This window comes from Sturnus vulgaris, chromosome 28 (assembly GCF_052056855.1).
Source record: "Sturnus vulgaris isolate bStuVul1 chromosome 28, bStuVul1.hap1, whole genome shotgun sequence".
Taxonomy (NCBI): domain Eukaryota; kingdom Metazoa; phylum Chordata; class Aves; order Passeriformes; family Sturnidae; genus Sturnus; species Sturnus vulgaris.
The window spans coordinates 5,907,098-5,926,356 of NC_142270.1; the positions used below are offsets into that span (position 1 = coordinate 5,907,098).

Here is a 19,259-nt window from a genome sequence, read left to right on the forward strand (position 1 = left end):
TCTCTCTGTTCCAGCCTGGATTATTGCTTTGCCGGGCTTTCCAAACCCTGCCATTTTGTCTCGTTACCTCTAATGTGCTCCTTGCTTTATTGCAAGCTCATCTCCTTAGGAGAGCAGAGTTACGGCTCTGTCAGGCTCTGCTGCTCCCGCAGCTCCGGCCGCCCCTCCCGCCTCATCCCCCCCAGCATCGCCGCTTCCATCGCAGCCTCGGGGACCCTCTGAGCCTCAGACAGGGTTGGAGGGCAGGGTCCTGCAGCCCCCCGCAGCCCCAGCCCCTCCGCATCGCTGTTAACACCTTGGCGGCGGCGGGGCTCCCTAAATCACCGCTCAGGCTCAATGGGAAGGGACAAGGCTAAGAGCTCTATCGATCCCTTCTGCACTGCACGGGCTCCCAAATCCCACGGCCAGCACAAAACCTGGCCTGGAGCTCGGGCTGCTCCCGGGGCTCCTCAGCCTTGGTCTGACCGGGGGGACTTCGGGTCTGGGGCTTCAGAGCCCGGTAGCAGAGAGCCCCCACAGCAAACCCGTGTGTGGGGAGGGGGCACGCAGAGCACCCCAGACCTGCCCACAGCATCCCACAGGGGCAGAGCTGGAGCAGCCCTGGCTGCCCTGGGGGCTCCTTGTGGCCCTCGGAGGGGTCAGCACCTCCCTCCATGGCCGGGCTCCAGGACAATTCGGGCTGAGTGGGCTGTAAATGAGGAAGAAGGGAAAACAAATGATGCCAGCAGCGAGTGAAGGAAGTGTAGGAGCATTATGTAAAATATTAAATTTAATGCTATTCCATTTTCCATCTCAGTTATTAAATTAACTGAGAACTATGCTTGCACTTAAAAGATTCCTGTCATATTTTATGCACACGATGATCTCAGAGTAATTCGTGTTAGAAATATGTCATGTTAAATTACAGATACCAATAAACCTTACTTAAACTCAGCATTGATCATGCGTGGGAGATAAACTCCTCAGGGCCAGATCCCCCCGGCCGTGCGCCCCCACGCTGGGATGGGACAGTGGGTGACAGAGGGGGGAATTTCCTTAATTCCCTCCCCGGCAGCTGGAGCATGTCGCAGCGCAGGGCTGGGGGAGGCAGGGCACGGCAGGAGCACAGGGACACCGGGGTTTGTCTCCTGGGGACAGCAGGTGCTGCTTGACGTGCTGGGAGAGCCGAGGGCGAGGGCTGAGGCTCTCCCTGCCGAGGTGACACCACTTATCGGCAAAGATTCGGGGTCCCCGTATCAGACGTGGCACGGTGACACGGTGGCAGTCCGTGTGGTGTCACCTCTGCTGGCACAGGCCCGCTGTCCCAGCTGCCCCCTCCGCACACGAGGCTGCAGCAGCCTGGATTTCTTTGCTGAGCTGTGCAAAGCAAAGACACAGCTCCCCTCTCCCCCTCCAGTGCTGGGTGTGCTGCTTTTAGGGGTGCCAAAACACCCCTGACCCTGCAAACGGGGACACTGTGGCAGGGAGGGCAGGCTGGCCTGGGGACACCCCCAAAACGCAGCCCCAGGGCCGGCGTCAGTGGCTGGCACGGGAGGGCAGCCCCGGCTCCCAGCTCCCGCCGTCAGAGCGAGCCAGGGCTGCATTCCGAGGCGCCAGGCTCGGCAGGAGAGGGAAAATGTTCATAATAGGCCTGGGCAGAAGGGGAGAACAGCCCCTCCCTCCTGCACAGCCTCCTGCAGCCTCTGGGCACCGGTCTGGGGTGCCCTGTCACCAGTCTGGGGTGTCCTGTCACCAGTCTGGGGTGCTCAGTCACCGGCCTGGGGTGTCCAGTCATTCAGGGGATGCTCCTGCTCTGGGATCACCTGGGCACGGCAGTCCCTGTGTCCCCACAGCACAGATCCCATCTCGGCTGGGGCACAGCCAGCACGTGGGGACAGCAGAGCCCTCGCAGGGACAGGAGCACCGAACCCCATCCCAAAACCCAGCCTGCAGCCTGCCCAGGGCTCGCCCCACTCCCCCACTGCACGGCATGGCCCTCGTGATGTGATCCCTGGCTTTTCCTTTACGAAAATCCTCTGCCTGTGCTCAGGAATCACAAGCTCCGGCTGCCCCGGGGCTGCTCCCAGCGCAGCTCAGGTTTTTCAGGGCAGTTTGGCTCCTGCCTCCCCTTCAATAGCAGCGCTTGTTCTCTCGGCCACCTCCCACCCAGCGCGGGCTCCAGCGCCCTCCTTCCCCAGCCCAGCCCAGCATCCCTGGATGAGGGCTGGAGCCCCCGGTTCTCTTCACCTTGAGTGACCTGATGGGAAGACCCAGAGTCCCGGGACTGCTGCTAATCCAGACCCAAGGAGCATCTGAAAGCTCAGCTTGTTGGTTCCTTTCCCTTTGAGTGACCCAGAGGCTCCCCAGGGTCAATCCCTGCTCTGGTCAGGGGTGTAAATGTGACCTGCCCAGGGCACAGCAGGGTTTGGGCCAGCCCAGTGTGACTGTCCAGCCTCAAGGTGTGACTGTGTGACCATCCCTGGGCACAACAACTTCCCAGAGCAGCCAGCAGCCCTTGGAGCTGCTCCCACGTTATCTCGGTGCTGAGCACCCCAAGCCGGTGCTGAGCTCTCCCTTCCCCGGAACCAACACACCCCAAAATCTGCCACAACAGCCACACGGCACCACCAAACCACGGTGCCCCCGGCTGGGATCCTGCAGAGCCGAGCCCTGGTGGGCACCCCGCACCCAGGCTGGGCACCCAGCACCCAGGGGTGCCCCTGGGCACAGCCTCCCGCTGCCAGGGAGGAATTGGGTGCAGCGGCACATGCTGCGGGGCTGCTTTAATCCTGCTCCAGGTGGCTGCAATCCAGTGCAGGATTTACAGTGCCCTGACCCTGAGCTGTCAAGAAGGAACAGCCAGATTAATGGGGTGGGCGGGTTCGTGCAATAATCGTTTGTTTGATGTGACAAGCCTGATAGGCGTTGATTTACTTACAGACTGATAGGCTTTTAATTGAGCACCTCCGTCCCAGTCACATCAAAGGCAGAGGTTGACAAGGGGCCCCTTTTACCAAAAGCTCCTGGTGACTGACAGATCCTGGATGCTAATTCTCCCGGGGAGGGGGTTCCCTCTTTTCTTGGTGGTTTTTTATTCTCAGGCCCGGCCTGGTGGTGCAGAGAAATCTCCTGTTCCTGCAGGAGAGGAGAGCAGAGCAGAGGGTGCCTTTCCTCACCCAGAGCCCTCAGCAAAGCCTGCACGGCCCAGCCAGGCTTTTGTTTCCCTCCACAAGAGTTTTGGGGTGCTCCTGCCTCCTCCTGCTGCCAGGTGGCTGTGGCCACGATGCCCAGGATGGCACAGGCAGGGGGGCACCCAGGGACAGGGCTGTCCCCTGTGCTGTCCCCACCACGGAGATGCTGTCCCTGGCACCCACCTTGTTCTGGGGTGCTCTTCCTCCACCCCTTCCTTGGCTCCTGGGCCTTTGGGGCTGCTCTGGGTAATTTCCCCCTGGCTGTCACAGGTCAGTGTGGTGCCACAGGTACTCACAGCACCTTATCCCTGTCCCCAGGGCCAGCAGGGTGGACGCCCCAGAGGGAAGCACAGGAGGATCCCAGGCCAGTCCGGGTGGTCCCAAACTCACCTCGGTGCCACCAAATAGAAAAGAAATGGTAGAAATGAGCTGGGAAGCAGAGGCAGAACCAAGGCACAGTTGGTTTGTGGGGGGCTTTTGGTGTTACCTGCCCCACCTGCTGGGTCTGCTGGCAGGGGCTGGGTCACACACCGAGATTTTGGGAATTAGCCTGGATGGGCACAGCAAGGTGAGTGTGTGGGCACCGTGTGTGATGGTGTTACAGAGCAGCTGTGACCCACCAAAGGGTCTGGGAAAGCAAAAGCAAACCCAAGTGGCTCAGACATTTTGTGAAAGACTTATAGGGGATTATGTTCTTAATGGGAAATTTAAGGATGTGGGTATAAATCACAGCCTTTTCCTCTAACCTGTGGGGTAGCATTTGCCTGAGCCTTTGGGCTGGATTAGCTCTGTCTATTTATGTTTTAAAGACTGATGTGTTTTTCACTATCAAAATATAAATTATTTTTACTGTATCAATGATTAAATATTTTTCTTTGAGATCATAGAGTCCAAAAAAATAAATGTTTCTGAAGAGGCATTCAAAAAATTTAAAAGAAGAAAAAAATCCCTCTGAGAACCCCTTTTGTCATTTGCAACCAATAAAAATGCCTATTGTTATGAAGGGCTCATAAATAATCTGATTTTGGCATGCTTTCATACCATACAGAAAATGAATAAATTAAACTTGATTTACAGCCTTTTTCATTTTTATTAGAGTTGCTCCAAACATTTTCTGTGACGTACGTGCCAGACGAGCTGCACTGAATGGTTTGAGGCTCTGGCCCTGGTATTACAGAAATTAAGTTGGTTTCATTTGCATAGTTTAATTAACTAATACTGGCAAAGAGAAAAAGGAAACCAGGGGTGAAGGTGAATTTTTTTGTGGGCGTTTCAGGGCTGAATGAACCCACTGAGGCTGATCCCCCAAAGTGCCACACAGGGAAATGCTGGGGTGCCCACAGCGATTTTGGGAGGTGCCAGTGCTGAGAGTGATGGAGACTGAGGGGTCACCATCACCCCCCCTTTAGAGATGGGGAAATTGAGGCACGGGAGCTGCCCGGAGCAGCACGGGGGGTCAGAAGGGAACACCCCAAACTGTCCTGGCTGCACCCCAGGGCTGTGCCGACCATCACTCTGCTGGCACGGCTGAAATTGGGAGATTTTATCAGAGATTTTATTACCAGACCCCTAAAAAAGCCTCAGTGAAGTGACTGTGACCCCGGGCCAGCCCTGACCACCTGAGCCCCCTCTTCCCTCCCTCCCGAGCTCTTTGGTGAGTGCGGGATGTTCTCCTCCCCCCCTTCTGCAATTCATCCCGTAGAATTTCCCACCAGGAAACAGCTTCATTACATCAACAACAGGAAGACCCCACTGATTTGTCACACAGAAAAGCAGCTGTTAGTCACACATCAAGGGAGCAGGGGAGGGGAAAAAACCCTTCACCTTTTTTCTGCTTTAATGTTTGCAGCGTTAATGGCTCTGCGGAGGGAAGCGAGTCCCGGCCATTCCATAACTAACCATCACCAGCGAGGATCAGTTAATATCCAATGTCTTCCTGCTTTTCCTGCTACATGATTGCTTTGGAAAGAAAGATTAATTCCAACTTTAAAAAAGAAAACACTATTTTTATCATTGCCAGGAGTCTATACGGGCTTAAAAAAGAAAAAGCACTTGCTTGTCGTTTTACATCTTGCAATTTTGTCAGTTGTTTTAAAACATGTCTCCTGTAATAAATAAGATCATTTTTATGCACTTGTTCTGCAGCTAAAAGCAAGGCCTGGGCTGGTGCTGCGTGGGGAGAGGAGGGACGGGGGATGGAGCAGGGCTGGGAAAACGCTGACTCGGAAGGTTTTGCTTGCAGGGAGCAGCTGGGGGGGCTGCGGGGTGGGCGAGGGAGGGTCTGGGACAGACACCCAGGGGTGCAGCGGCACTGAGGGCAGCTAAAGGCTTGGATTGAGGATGTGCCGTGCATCCTCATCCTGCAGCGGGGGCTGGAGCCACCCCCAGCTCCCCCACGGTGACTGGAACCTCCAGCACGGGCTGGCCCTCTGTCCTGTCCCTCTGTCCTGTCCCTCTGTCCTGTCCCTCTGCCTTGTCCCTCTGTCCCGTCCCTTTATTCCAGACTCACAGCCCAGCACAGGAGAGTTACAGTAATTTGAATTCATGGTTTTTTTCTGATCCCAGCACAACCCTCTGTGCAGGTTCCCTCTCTCCATCCTGCTGCTCTGCACCCCTTGGCACTCAGGGTGCCAGTGCCATGGCACAGAAATCTCCCTGCTCAGACTCATCCCAAGTTACTGGAAGATCTTGGAGGCAAAAAAAACCCCCAATTCCCTCTTCCCCAGCCTCACTCCACAGGTCACAAACGCGTTGGAGTCCCTGGACTTCATCAGGGCTCTGCACAGGAACTCATCCTTGGCAAAATCAAACCTCCTTAACGGCAGCCCAGGTGGGGCAAGTCCTGCTTAGGGATGAAAACATCATCAGTCATTGGTGAAAGTGCTCCCCGAGGCTTCTGGTCTTCTTTGGCTTTGCTTCTATTCCAAATATTTTGCTTTTCCTTTGGTGCTGATGTTATTTTTGTTGGGCAAGGGTCTCGCTGCTTTTATCTCTGAGCAGAGAGGGGCTTGTCATGGAGCAGAATTCGACATGGAACAGGGAAGTTTAACTTTCTCCCCTCTGGTTCCTGTTCTCCTTGATAAAAACAGGACCCCTGTGGATTTTAGAGCAAAGGATCCAACCGGGGCTGGGAAGGGCACCGGAGCATCATTCATCATCACCTACAACATCCCCCGATGAAGCTTTAATCCAGCAGCCACGAGCTGAAATGGTGTCTGTGCGCCAGCACCGGGGCAGGATCAGGCCTTGGGCACGACCCGAGGTTCGGGAAGGACAAACAGCCCCGGGGGCATCGCCGCTCCTGCCCTCGCCGCTCCTGCCCTCGCAGCTGCTCTTACGCACTTGTCCCACCTGATTTTAGGTTACTGTGGGAAGGCCGTGCTGTTGTTGTTGGCGAACAACTCGAGTGACTTTGAGGAAAGGCTTTTTTTCTGTTTCCTCCTTCCTTGAATGGCTCCTTTGAACGGCAGCGCCTCTCCGCTTACATCCCGCTGTCCGGATTGAATCAATCTTGCGGTCAGCTTTGGGAGAGCGAAAAAAAGACAAGAAAAAAGCCTCACAAAGAGGGTGAATTGACAGGTCTGACCCTGGGCGTGATTGATCGTGGCTGGACAAGCGGGACTGGATGTCAGGCTGCGCTGGGCGATGCCAGCACTCACTGGGGAAATCCAGCAAAGCCTTTTTTCCCAGAACCCGGAGCAGCAGGCTTGGAGAGGGGTGGGCACATGAACTTAATAATAGCAACATTGTTGGAACATAAAGCATCTGTCAGGAGTTAATATGATTAATTAGAGGTGTCTGTGTCTCCCCCTTTCCCCCTCTCCCTTGCTGGGTTGGCAGGAGGGACCTGAAACACAAACGCAGGGAGGGCAGAGGTGGGGTCGGAATGGGCACCTGGCCTCACATCGCCTTTCTTCAGGGCAAAGGCTCTCAGTTCTCACCCCTTCCTGGCCCCCACGATTTTGTCCTGTCATTCCACATCCCCATCCCATTGCACATCTCCCTCAAGCCCAGGAGAGCCAGGGAAGGAGCTCTCACCCCACCAGGACCCACAGCCTCACATGCAGGACAGAGCTCCAGGATTTATCCACGTGCCTTGGCTCCTCAGAGACAGAGCCTGGCTGAGCTCGGCTGGTTTTCAGCCCTCCCCAAAACTGAAGCCCCAGGGGTTTGTGAAATTAATTCAAGGATGTCTGGAAAAGGTAACTAGAAATAGGAAGTTAATTGTTGGAAGTTAATTAGTTGTACAGCAGCCTGCACTGGCACCTGAAGATTTTTAAGACTCAGCAAACCAAAGAAAGGAGAGAATGCCTGGAAAAAAGGAGTTGTAGGTTCATAAGGGAATTGTCACTTTGTGAGAGCTCCGAGTTAAGGTCAGCCCCCTCGCCTTGGGTGGCACCAGGATGGGGCACAGGGCTGGCTGCAGGGCCAGGGTGGTGGCAGGAACAGGCCCTGGGTGCGGGTTTGTGTGCAGGAGCCACTGGCACAGGGGTGCTGAGCTGTGCCGTGCCAAGCTGTGCCAGGCTGATCTGACGGAACCCATGCCACGGCAGCACTGCCGTGCTGAGCCATGCCATGCCATGATCAGCCACGCTGGGCATGCCATGCCAGCCGAGCCGTGCTGTGCCATTCCAAGCTGTGCCATCTCATGCCAGCCATGCCAAGGTGTGTTAGCAGTGCCATGCTCTGCCCTGCTAAGGCGTTTCAGCAAAGCCGTGCCAAGGTGTGCCAGCAGTGCCATTCCGTGCCATGCCATGTCATCCAAGCCGTGCTGTGCCAATCTGCGCCAGCAGTGCCATCCCATGCCACGGTAAACTGTGCCAGCGGCGCCGTGCCAATATATGCCAGTGCCAATATGCGCCGTGCCATGCCGAGCCATGCCACCAGCGCCGTGCCGAGCTGTGCCAGCAGCGCCGTGCCATACCGTGCCACCAGCGCCGTGCCCTGCGAGCCGCAGCCGCAGCCGCCGCCGCCGCTCGGGCCGGTGCCGCGGTTCTCCCCCGCGCGGCGGCGCGGGGCGGTGGCGGCGGAGCGGCGGCGGCTCGCCCCCCCCACCGGCGGCTCTCCCCGCCCCGGGGGCCCGGCCGGGCGCGGATTGGTGCGCGGCGCCGGCCCCCTCGGAGCGCGGCCGCCATCGGGGCTATTTGACGTGTCGGTGGGGCCGGGGAAGGGCTTCGTCTCGCCGGGGCCGCCGCCGCCGCCGCTCCGCCGCCCGCCCGGCCCGGCCCGGCCCCGCGGAGCCCGGGCACCCCCCCCTTTCCCCCGCCCCAAATGAGCGGCGCTCCCGGCGGGCCCCGGCCGAGGACCCCGCCGAGCCGCGGAGCCGCGGCCGCCCCGTCGCCCCGGCCGCCCCCCGCCGACCCGCTGCGCCAGGCCAGCCGGCTGCCCATCCGCGTCCTGAAGATGCTCAGCGCCCACGGCGGCCACCTCCTGCACCCCGAGTACCTCCAGCCGCTCTCCTCCACGCCCGTCAGCCCCATCGAGGTCAGTGCCCGCCGCCCCCGACCGCGCCGCGGACCCCCAGACCCGCGCTCCCGCTTCTCTTCCCAGCCCGGTGCTCCCGGTTCTCCCGGCCGGGCTCTTCCCAGCCCGATGTTCCCGGCATTCTCGGCTGGCTCTTCCCAGCCCGGTGCTCCCGGCATTCACGGCCGGCGCTCCCGGTTCTCCCGGCCGGGCTCTGCCCCTGCCCGGTGTCCCCGCTCCCCCCACCCCGTTCTTTCCCTCCCCCGCCGCCGCCGCAGCCCCGCTCCCCCCACCCCACCCGGTCCCTCTTGTCCCCGGCCGGGCGCGTCCCCCCCGCCCCGTCCCCCCCATCCCCGCGCCCTGGCTCGGCGCCGGGCCCGGCCCCGGGATTTTGGGGGTGGGGGGAGGCCGGTGCGGGGGCGCCGTCGGGGTCCCCCCCTGACCGGCTCCGCTCCGCCCGCAGCTGGACGCCAAGAAGAGCCCGCTGGCGCTGCTGGCCCAGACCTGCTCGCAGATCGGGAAGCCCGACCCGCCGCCCTCCTCCAAGCTGAACGCCGTGGCCGCCGCCGCGCCCGCCGCCGACAAGGAGCCCTCCGCCCGCCCCGCCGCGCTGAAGCCGCCGGGCGCCGGGGACGCGCCGGCCGAGGACAAGTCGAGCTTCAAGCCGTACTCGAAGGGCGGCGGGGAGCCCCGCAAGGAGGGCGGCTCGGACAAGGCCGGCTTTCGGGTGCCCAGCGCCGCGTGCCCGCCGTTCCCCCCTCACGCCGCCGCCTCGCCCGGCGGCTCCCGCGGGGCCTCGCCGCAGCACCCCGACCCCAAGGGCGCCGAGGAGAAGAAGGAGCCCGAGGGCGGCAAGCCCAGCCCGGAGGGGACGGGCGGGGCGCTGGGGCGCGGGGTGGTGGAGCCCGGGGCGCACGGCGAGCCCCCCTCGGGCCGCAAGTCGGAGCCCCCCGCGCTGCCGCCCGCCGGCCATGTGGCCCCCGTGTCGCCCTACAAGCCGGGCCACTCCGTCTTCCCCCTGCCGCCCTCCAGCATCGGCTACCACGGCTCCATCGTCGGCGCCTACGCCGGCTACCCGTCCCAGTTCGTGCCCGGGCTGGACCCCACCAAGCCGGGGCTGGTGGGCAGCCAGCTGCCGGGGGCGCTGGGGCTGCCGGGCAAACCGCCCAGCTCCAGCCCGCTCACCGGGGCCTCGCCGCCCTCCTTCATGCAGGGATTATGCCGGGACCCGTATTGCCTGAGCTACCACAGCGCCTCGCACCTGGGCTCCAGCAACTGCTCCAGCTGCGTGCACGACCCCGGCAGCCTCAAGAGCGGATACCCCTTGGTGTACCCCACGCACCCCCTGCACTCGGTGCACACCACGCTGTCCTCCAGCGGCACCCCCAGCCTGCCCGGCCACCCCCTCTACACCTACGGCTTCATGCTGCAGAACGACCCCCTGCCCCACATATGCAACTGGGTGTCTGCCAGCGGACCCTGCGACAAGAGGTTTGCCACCTCGGAGGAGCTGCTCACCCACCTACGGACCCACACGGCCCTGCCGGGGGCCGAGAAACTCTTGGCGGGTTACCCTACCTCCGGGCTGGGCTCCGCAGCCTCCTGCCACCTGCACCTCCCGCCCGCCGGCCCCGGCAGCCCCAGCACGTTACCGGCCTCGCTCTCCTTGAGGAGCCCACACACTTTGGGACTAAACAGGTACCACCCCTACGGCAAGAGCCACTTGCCCACGGCCGGCGCCCTGCCCGTGCCCTCCTTGCCGGCCGCCGGACCTTACTACTCCCCGTACGCGCTCTACGGCCAAAGACTCACGTCAGCCTCGGCTCTGGGATATCAGTAACCACCACCCGGCTCAGCCCCAGCCCCCGCGCCCTCCTTGGACTCTGTATTTATTACTGTATGTTAGCTTAAAGCTGGGAATATAAGTGCATTATACACCAATGAATCAATGGTATGCAAAAGTCTGTGTCCAAAAAAAAAAACAAAAAAAACCACCCCGAAAAAAAGAAAAAAAAAAAAAATCCCCCTCTATACTTTGCAGGTGTGGGGCTTTGATTTTTCCCCTTCTATTTCTTTGGATTTTTTTTTTCCTTCCCCTACTTAATTTCCCCCTTGAGAAATTCTTGCATGACTCCTGCCACACATGGAAAAGCAAAAAAAAAAAAAAAAAGGCATTTTCCTCCTCCTCCCCTCTGCGTTTATCGCTCTGGGATTCTGTTCTCTGCATTTGTAACTCGCAGATGTAATTTTTTTTTGTATTTTTTTTCTTATTTTTAATCTTTGGGGTTTTCAAAAAATTTTTTTTTCCTTTTCAAATTTTTGGGTTTAATTTTTTTTTTTTTTTAATTTTTCTTTCTATTTTTCTTTTTTGTTTTTTTTTTTCTTTTTGCGCTGTGTCCGGGGCCGGGGGGAGCTGCGGACACCGGCAGGGTGATGATCACCCCAGGCCGTGCTCCCCCCGCAGCCGTGCCCCGCCGGGGGCTGCGGGACCCCGCGTGTCCCCCCCATCGCGGGGAGGGGGCCGGAGGAGCGGCGGGCGCAGCGGCTGGACCGGCGGCCCCGGGCGGGCGGACGAGCCCCGGTAAGTCTGATTTTGTTAATAAACGGCTCTTGGTTGTACCCACGCTCTGGTCTCGTCTCGTCCCTGCCCGGGGGTCCGGCGGGGGCCGCGGGGTCCCAGCACCATCTAGCGGTGGCGGCGGCGGCAGCGGCACCGGAGCCCCGGGGAGCGGCACCGGAGCCCCGGGGAGCGGCACCGCTGGAGCCCCGCGGGACCGGCGGCACCGGAGCCCCGGGTGCGCTCCTGGCGCGGCCCCGCGGGCTCTGCGCTCCCGTCCCCCTCCCCGCGTGTCTCTGTCCTCGGTGTCTCCACGCGTGGCGGCGGAGGGAAGGTTCGAGAAGGCGTTTGAGCGGGATCAGAGCGGTGCCCCGGGTCACCGCGGGGCTGCAGTTTTAGGGGTGGAACTGTGGTAGAAGCAGGTCCCGGATCTCGGTGTGAGGGCTGGGGTCCTGACCGCTCCCGCTCCATCTTTGTGCCGGGAGGACGGTGATGAATGGCTCTGACTCGGTCTGGCTCCGTACCCGTCGTGCTGGGGGGCTCTGCCTGCTCCATGGCCCAAGGAAAGCGCTTTTACTCCAGCTCTGGGACCCCTGGCCAAGCCCCTGCTCCCCCTTGGAACCCTGCATGCCCCATTGCCCCACACCACTTATTTTTGTCTGCCTTGATCCTGTTGCATTTCAGTGAGTCACACAATTAATCCCTGTTAATTGCCTTCTCGATATTGCTTTATGCCCTGTATTTAAATTCCTTTGTGTCCTTTGAGCTGAAAAATAATGCGCTGACAACAGGGACTACTTTTGCTGAAGGGATTTTTTATTTCCCTTCCTGTGCCTCGAGCGTGGCTGCGGGCGTGTGGCCGCTGTCAGGGCCCAGCCGGGCTTTCCTGTGGCAATGGGAGAAGTTGGTGGTCCAGGGGCCAGCTTGGCTCCTTTCCGAGCTCCCCAAGGCTGGGGAGGCTGCTTTGGGGGATCTGTGGGTGCTCCTTGCCTTGTGTGGCCGTGGCGGTGTTGCTCCTTGCAGGTGGGATGTTTGCTGGATGAGGGCCTGGGGTTTGCAGGGCTGGGGCTGGCACAGGGGGGCTTTGCTGCAGGTGTGAGCTCTGTGCTGTGGACACAGCGGGAAGGGGGTGCCAGGCCCAGGCTGGTGCAGCCACGCCGGTGTCTCCTGTGTCCCTGTGGGATGCTGAGCCCTTCGGCTGATGCTGGCCGTGGAGCAGGGCGCTGTGGGCAGAGGGCAGAGCAGCTCTGGTGGTGTGGGAGGTATCCAGACCCCCCGTCCCTCGGCAGCATCGCTTCTCCCTGGATGTGGCTCCACTCCCACCACTGATGCCGCTCGGTGCCGGCCTCGCTCGGGCACTGCCAGTCTCCATCATAAATCCTGGCTGTGGCTTCGTGATGGGGCCTGTCACAGGTTCCTGCACTGGAATTTTGTCCCACCGTGCCCTTTGTGCCACGGGCTAGGAGGACGATGTCGCAGAACCTCGAGGCTCGGTAGCTCGGTGCCAAAACCAGCACGCCCAGCGCAGCCACTCCGGGAGTCAGGGCTGCTGGGGCTGTGCCACGTCCCAGCCATGGAGCAGCCAGGGCAGGGGGTGAGGGGCTGCACAGCCCCCTCCTGCCACAGCCTTCTCCCAGAGCTGCCTGGCCCATCCTCCTCACGGCAGAGCTCCAAACCCTCCCTGCACCAGGCTGGTCCCCGCTCTGAAAACGAGCCCGAGGAGCGCCTTCCCTTCACCCACGGGAGGGCTGGGTGCTGCTTGGATGGGTCCTGCTGTGCAGGAGGTTCCCAGAGGAATATTTCCCCCCTCCCTAAGGACTGCAGCAGCGGGGCCAGACCGTGTAAACACTGCGAGTGTCATCTGATAGCGGCGGCACTTGGGCTGGAGCTGCTGGGGAACAGTTGCGTTGCCAATATATTAAATAATTCTCTGTGTAATGTATGCCCAGGTTATTGCGGAATTCATTTTATAATAAGAGCACTGGGATGCACTTTATTAATCATTCTGTCTAACAACCTGCACTCCACAGTTTCGGTTTGATTTGATTCAATCCTGTCTTTCTGCAAAATATATGGCTGAGTGGGTCGGATAATGTATGGCTTAATTTAGAGTTGTATGGGTTTGAATTACCATTTTCATAATGTGCTGTGCATTAATGTGTTGCATCATTTATACAGAAAAATGTGCAAGGTTTCAAACCTCTCCAGGAGGCAAAAGTCACCTAAAGGGAACACGGAGAGACAGAAAAAGGCCTTTTCAAATCCAGCTGGGGCCGGGAGGACCCCGGTGGGTGTCGGACATGGGGACAGCAGTGTCGGGGCTGTGCCGGTGGCTCCTTTCCCCGTGGGTCAGCAGCAGCTCGCCCAGCTCGCCCGGAGCCGCCGGGACCTGCAGCGCTTGACTCGCCGGTGACCCCGGTGCCGGCGCTCGCCGAAGTCGCGCCCACCGTCACTCACCCCGCGCCGCGAGGAAAAGGCTCTGATTATCCAAATACAGTCATTAAAGGGGAAATGTGTTTTTAGGACTGTCAGAGTGATTAATGAGGGTTAGCAATCCTTGCAAATGCACTTGTTTAGTCTAACTGGCAGCCTCTCCTCCGCTATTGATTTATCGTGGCAGTTGCCGGGGCCGCGGTGTGTGTGGAAGGAGCGGGGCTGCGCCGGGACTGTCGGGGCACGGCGAGGGGCCCGGCCGAGCGGCACGGCACGCTCTGCTGTGCCGGAGGCAGCCGAACAAAGGCAACATTATACCCTGTGCCGGGGAAGGAATGACTTGGACGCACACGCCGAGCTCTCCGCGTGCCTTATAAATATCCCCGACTGTAAAGCCCGAAGCCCAGCTGACCACAGCCACGCTGTCCGCCCAATAAATACGTGAATGAAAGAGCCAGGCCCTATTTTTTCTTGTTGTTTTCCTTCCTCTCCTGCACAAAAATCCCCGATGTCTTCTAGGTGATGCAGAGGTGGCTGCCCGCAGACGTACAAGGCGTTTCAGAGTCCGGAGCGGAGCACGGCGTCCTCGAGGGCTGGAGCCTGCCCAGGGGTCAGGCCGGGATGCAGAGGCATGGGCCAGAGCAGAGCCGTGGTGGGTGGATGAGAAGTTCCTCAGCTGCATAAAGCAGCTTTTCTTTCCACGTGAGCACTGGTGGAAGCCACGGAGAACACGGGCTCTGTTTGTCCTCAAAGCCGGAGTGGCGTGGACACCCCCTGTCCCCCACCAGCATCCCCGTGCCCGGCCTGGGCTCAGGGGTTTCCTTTGGGGCACACTCCGAGCTGAGAGCAGACCTGCAGGGACAGAGCCGTGCTTGGAGGTGGCAGCCGAGGTCCTGTGCCGGGGCTGTGAGCTGGAGCCCTGCGGGAGGAGCAGCCGGCGGTGACACCGGGATGGCACGGGGGTGTGGAGCTGTCCCTGGGGTGGCACCGTGAGCCCCACAGCCCCAGCAGAGCCCCACACTGCCCTGGTGTGGGATTCATCTCCAGCCACTCCAAGCAGTGGGACAACACAAGTGACAAGAGGACGAGGTGAGTGGAGAAGGGCAAAGACCTCAAGATGCCAAAGCCAGAAGAGTGTGGGCAAGCACCCGAGGCACTGCAGTGGCCAGGAATGCCACCAATGGGAGGGGACTTTCCTCTGGATAACGGCTGAAGAGCTGCTGCTGCCTCTGCCCTGGCCATGGATTGGTGTGTGGTGCAAATCCTCCAGCAGCTCTGCTTGCAGCTTCGGCAGCGATACACCGATGTCTTCCTCGCCACACCAGGACACCCGGCCTTGGCTGGTCACCAGTGACCCCATGGGAAGTGCCCAGTGTGACCATGGCCATGGTTTCCCTCTTCTGCAGTGTCTGATCAGCGTGACAGTCCAGCACAGGGCCCCTGGCAGGTGACAATCCCCGGTCCTGGGGCTGAGCCACGGCCGCTCCCTCGTGCAGGTTGACACCGGCGTGTGGCAGTGATCCTGCTCCTTCCTGCAGGCCTGGGTCACAGTTCCCTCTGTTTATTGTGGTGAATAACTGCACAGTGCTGGTCCTTACAAACATTTCAGCTGAACCTCAGGGAGAGCGCAGGGGAGGGCGCTCAGCTGGCAGCTCCGTGTTCAGAGCAGGCTCCTGGAGCTCAGGCACACATTTACACAGCCTGTTGTGTTTCCTGAAGGTGTCCATGGAAATCTCTGGGAGCAGCTTTGCCACGACTTCATCCCACCTTGCAGCGTGGTGCAGGGAGACAGGACAGGAGGATGTGAGCCACAGGGGAGGTGCCTTTGCCAAAGGGGACAGTGGAATGCTGACCCTGTGCTATCAGAGCTGACCCCGACGGGCTGAGCAGAGCTGGGCAGGACACCCAACACTGTGCAGGGTGCAACGTGACCTCTTCCAACACCTTGTGGTCCCAAAATTCATGGATCACCCCTCCTGGCCTGGCAAAATTTGGAAGCAGATGAAGGATGCAGCATCCTGGGTATCTGGTGGCTTCTGGGGCTTGATAGACCCTTCCTCCAGTGAAGAGAACCAAAATGGCCTTTTTGTGTCCCCTACGGCTGCAATGGCTCCCCAGCAGCACTCAGGGCTGTGCCAGTGCCCACAGCAGCCCCTGCATCTCCACTGGTGCAGCTGTGGCAGAGGGAGATGCTGCTGCACCAAAGAAGACAGGACCAGCAGGAGCCCGAGGTCCTGGTGCCACCTCTCCATGCAGGAGGGGTGGCTGGGGGGCTCCAAGAGAGAAGGACAGGAGAGAGATGGGGACTGTTAAAGATCTTTCCTGCTGAGCCCTCACTGTCTCCTCTGCACATCCCGGAGGGAGGAGAGGGGAGAGTGAAGCACCCAAAAGATTTGCTGTATTTTTCTCTCTGGATGAGAAGGATGGGGTTGCTCATCACCGAGGATGGTGTCAAGGCCAGGAGCCCTGGTTCTTCTGGGCAGAGTTCCTGCAAAAGGAACTCCTTGTTTCTGCTGGAGCAGTGCTGCCTTTGTGGGGTTTTGTTCCCATTCTCTGCACAATCCTGGTAACATCCAACGGGCTGGAGGAGGACAGTCCCCCTCGGAGGTGAGAAGAGCCATGTTCTGGGCAAAATGGAAATGGAGCCTAAAGCCCTTCCTTCCTTCCTTCCTTCTGGGGTTCCCACAGTCTCCTGGACTCTGGTTGGGTTTTGTGTTGGGAACAACTGGGATGGATGGGGCTGGCTGGGTGCCCGCTGCTCTGGCTGCAGAGATGTGCTCTGTCCCCATTGCTGCCACGATAATTCCCAAACTTTTCCAAGTTGCTGTGCTGGCACAGAAATCCTGCAGCACTGGGGCAGCTCGGGGGGTTCCAGCACCAGGATTCAGCACCTCTCACCTGCTTTTGGGATGTGCTGGCGTGTGGCAGACCCTGAGCCCTCCTGGCCATGGGGGAAGCCCTGGGGGCACTGGGTCTGTCCTGCTGGGTTTGGGGACTGGCTCTGAGCACCAGCACAGCACCCACACGCTCCAGGTGAGTTCGGGGGAGATGGGAGGGCAGGGCTGGCAGCTCTGGGGTGTTCTGTGCCAGCAGGGCACGGGCACAGCTCAGCACCACAGCCGGGGGGTGGGAAATGGGCACAGCCCCCCGGGCTTTGATCACACCCCAGACTGCCACAAACCCCAGGGCAGGATGGGCTCTGGGGGACAGGGATGCTGCTGGCACCCCGGGCTGGCCCTGCTCATCCCTCCCGCCGCCGGGAGCAGCCCTTTCATCTCCGGGGAGGTACAAATGGAGCTGTCAGATGCCATCAGCCCTGCGATATGACAGGTTGTGGGGCCGGGGCCCCTCGAACAGAGCAGCCTTGTCTGTCAGAGCTGCCTGACACTCCCCATAATGGCCAGATGGATGAGACTCTGAAAGTAGGGCCCGGCGCGTTTTCAACTCTATTTTGGGTGAAAACACTTCTTGAAAGATCTTGAAAGGAGCTGGCAGTTTAGTAGTTCAAATGATTAATGAGCACTGGCTCTGGCGGGTGGATTTCTCGCGCCGTGCCAGCAGCTGGGCTGCTCCAGCGGGCCAAGACACGCCGCGCTCCCCCCGCGCCCCCCGAGCCCCCCGAGCCCCCCGAGCCCCCCTGGCTTTCCCGGAAATGACACCAACGCGACAGGCCCTGCATATGGAAAAAGTTAAATATAAATTACTGCTGAAAGAGGCCTCGCTGAGCGGAGTTAGTTAAAGATGTTTATGGATTCAGAAACACGGGCCTGCATATGTATTTAGGGATGACAAATGTGATTCAATAAGTCAGGAATTTCTCCGTGGGCTGAGGCGGGACCCGCGCGGCGCGGGCGCTGCTCTGGGCTCTCAGCTCAGTGCCATAAATCCTGCAGACAGGCTCCTTGTTCCTTCCCGGGCTGCTTGGGATTGATTTTCGCCTTTTCCCCGGATCAGACCAGGAGATGCCGTGTTTGGGATGTGACAGCCCTGCTCCCTCCACGGGTGTCTCCTGGGGCGGGTCTGGGGGGCTTGGGAAAACCCGCTGGATGCTCTGTGGGGTCACTGGGGACTGCACCATCCACGCTGCCACCAGTGCCAGGCACGTCCCTGTCCCTGAGCTCTCTGTCCCCCCCCCAGAGCTGCTCAGGGAGCAGCCAGACCCTTCAGGACTGTTGGCAGATGATTAATGAATGACGATTCCAGAACTGCCCGACTGCAGGTTTGGGGTTTGAGCCCCTAATTCTGCAGCCCCTTCACGTGGGCAGCTGGGGAGGTGTCAGAGCCTGGGGAGCTCCCACCCAAACTGCCCCCTGTTCCCGCTGCTCTTGGGGTGCACATCAGAGACCACAACAAACTGAAGCAGGAAAGCCCTAAACCAACTCCAGCTGCTGTGGTGGGGGCCCGGCAGGGATGCCAGGTCACGGCAGGGATGCCGGATTTGGGGTGACAACCCCCAGCAAACCTGCAGCAACGGGCAGTGCAGGAGCCACCCCTTGGCTCCCCTCATCCCACACCTCTGCGAGGCTCCGAGGGAAATGCCTTTGGGGGGTCAGCGCCCGGCCAGGCCTTGGACCCACATCCACATTCCTTTGTCCTGATTTTATTCGTTAGCAACATTTGGCCTGGATATGGAGACAGCTAATGAGGGACGGAGTTTATTGCAGTTTGATTTTTCTGTTAAAACAATACAATAAAATAAATGCACTTGGAAATCTGGTCTGTGTTTGTACATAGGAGATTTATGGCTCTGAAGGCTTCCAGAGAGACGCAGCCTTTCATTCCCTTCCTTATTGGAACAGATCATGTTGCAGAGTTTAAAGGCCTCTGGAGCTGTGATTTATTTGAAGGGAGAAGTAAGGGAAATCCAACTATCTGTTCCCTGGCTCGGATCATCCAGTAACTCCCAGCCAAGGGGACGGATCTGCACCTCCTCCACGGATTTTTTTATTTTTTTTCCCTCCTGTCGCTTACATTATCCTGCTCTAAATATATCACCGAACCAGGGATGACTCCTGACCTGGGCTTCAGCACCTCGCCGAGGTTTTCCCAGCCCTTCCCGGAATCCCACAAATAAATCTCTTTCCTCGAGCCCTGTCTGAGCTCCTCCACACCGCTGATGGGACAGGACCTGCGTGGGGCCAGCGCTGCCTTGATCCAGAGCTGAGCTAAAGCGAGGATCTCGGGCTTATCTCTGGATTTGGGTGATAAATTCCTGTCACCTGTTCCTGCTCCCCTGCTTTGCTGCTCTCCGGGGCAGAGAAGAGCACAGCAGCTTCGAACCAGGTCAGGATTTGTGCCTGAAAACCTTTCCCATGAACTTGGAAACTCAGCAGGAAGATGCTGCAGCTCCCACATCCCAGCAGGACCATGCTCCAGACCAGGGCTCTCCCTCCCACCCTCATGGAGGAAAACTGTGTTTTTCCCTTCCCTTCTCTCAGGTTTCCTGCTCCCTAGGGCTGAAGCACCTGGATGGCTCCGTGCTGCTGTGGTGCAGCCCAGCCCACCCCAGTTACCCCAGTGGATCCCACCAGCAGGAGCAAGGTGTGATCATTCCTTGAGCCTAAAACATGTTTTTGGAGCATTTGGCATTCACAGGCCGGAGCTTTGCGGGTTCTGGTGCAACTCCTGCTTCTCCC

The 19,259-nt window shown here is 59.4% G+C and overlaps 1 protein-coding gene and 1 long non-coding RNA gene across 2 annotated transcripts; one reads left to right on the forward strand and one right to left on the reverse strand.

Moving 5' to 3' along the window:
* Positions 1–4,240: 4,240 nt before the first annotated feature.
* On the reverse strand, positions 4,241–9,225 carry LOC148221005 (uncharacterized). Its single transcript, XR_015808645.1, has 2 exons — positions 9,138–9,225; positions 4,241–6,691 (listed from the first exon to the last, which is right to left on the reverse strand). It is a non-coding gene; the product is annotated as an uncharacterized LOC148221005 (long non-coding RNA).
* Positions 8,442–10,578, forward strand: ZNF703 (zinc finger protein 703). Its single transcript, XM_014890814.2, has 2 exons — positions 8,442–8,654; positions 9,097–10,578. Exons 1-2 carry the CDS (start codon positions 8,442–8,444, stop codon positions 10,471–10,473), a joined length of 1,590 nt encoding a protein of 529 aa, XP_014746300.1. The 3' UTR covers positions 10,474–10,578.
* The last annotated feature ends 8,681 nt before the right edge of the window (positions 10,579–19,259 follow it).

Bases quoted from the DNA above. Each gene is read 5' to 3' on its own strand.
- ZNF703 (XM_014890814.2), top strand. From the start codon at position 8,442: ATGAGCGGCGCTCCCGGCGGGCCCCGGCCGAGGACCCCGCCGAGCCGC. The intron at 8,655-9,096 runs GTCAGTGCCCGC...CTCCGCCCGCAG, and splicing joins CGCCCGTCAGCCCCATCGAG to CTGGACGCCAAGAAGAGCCC.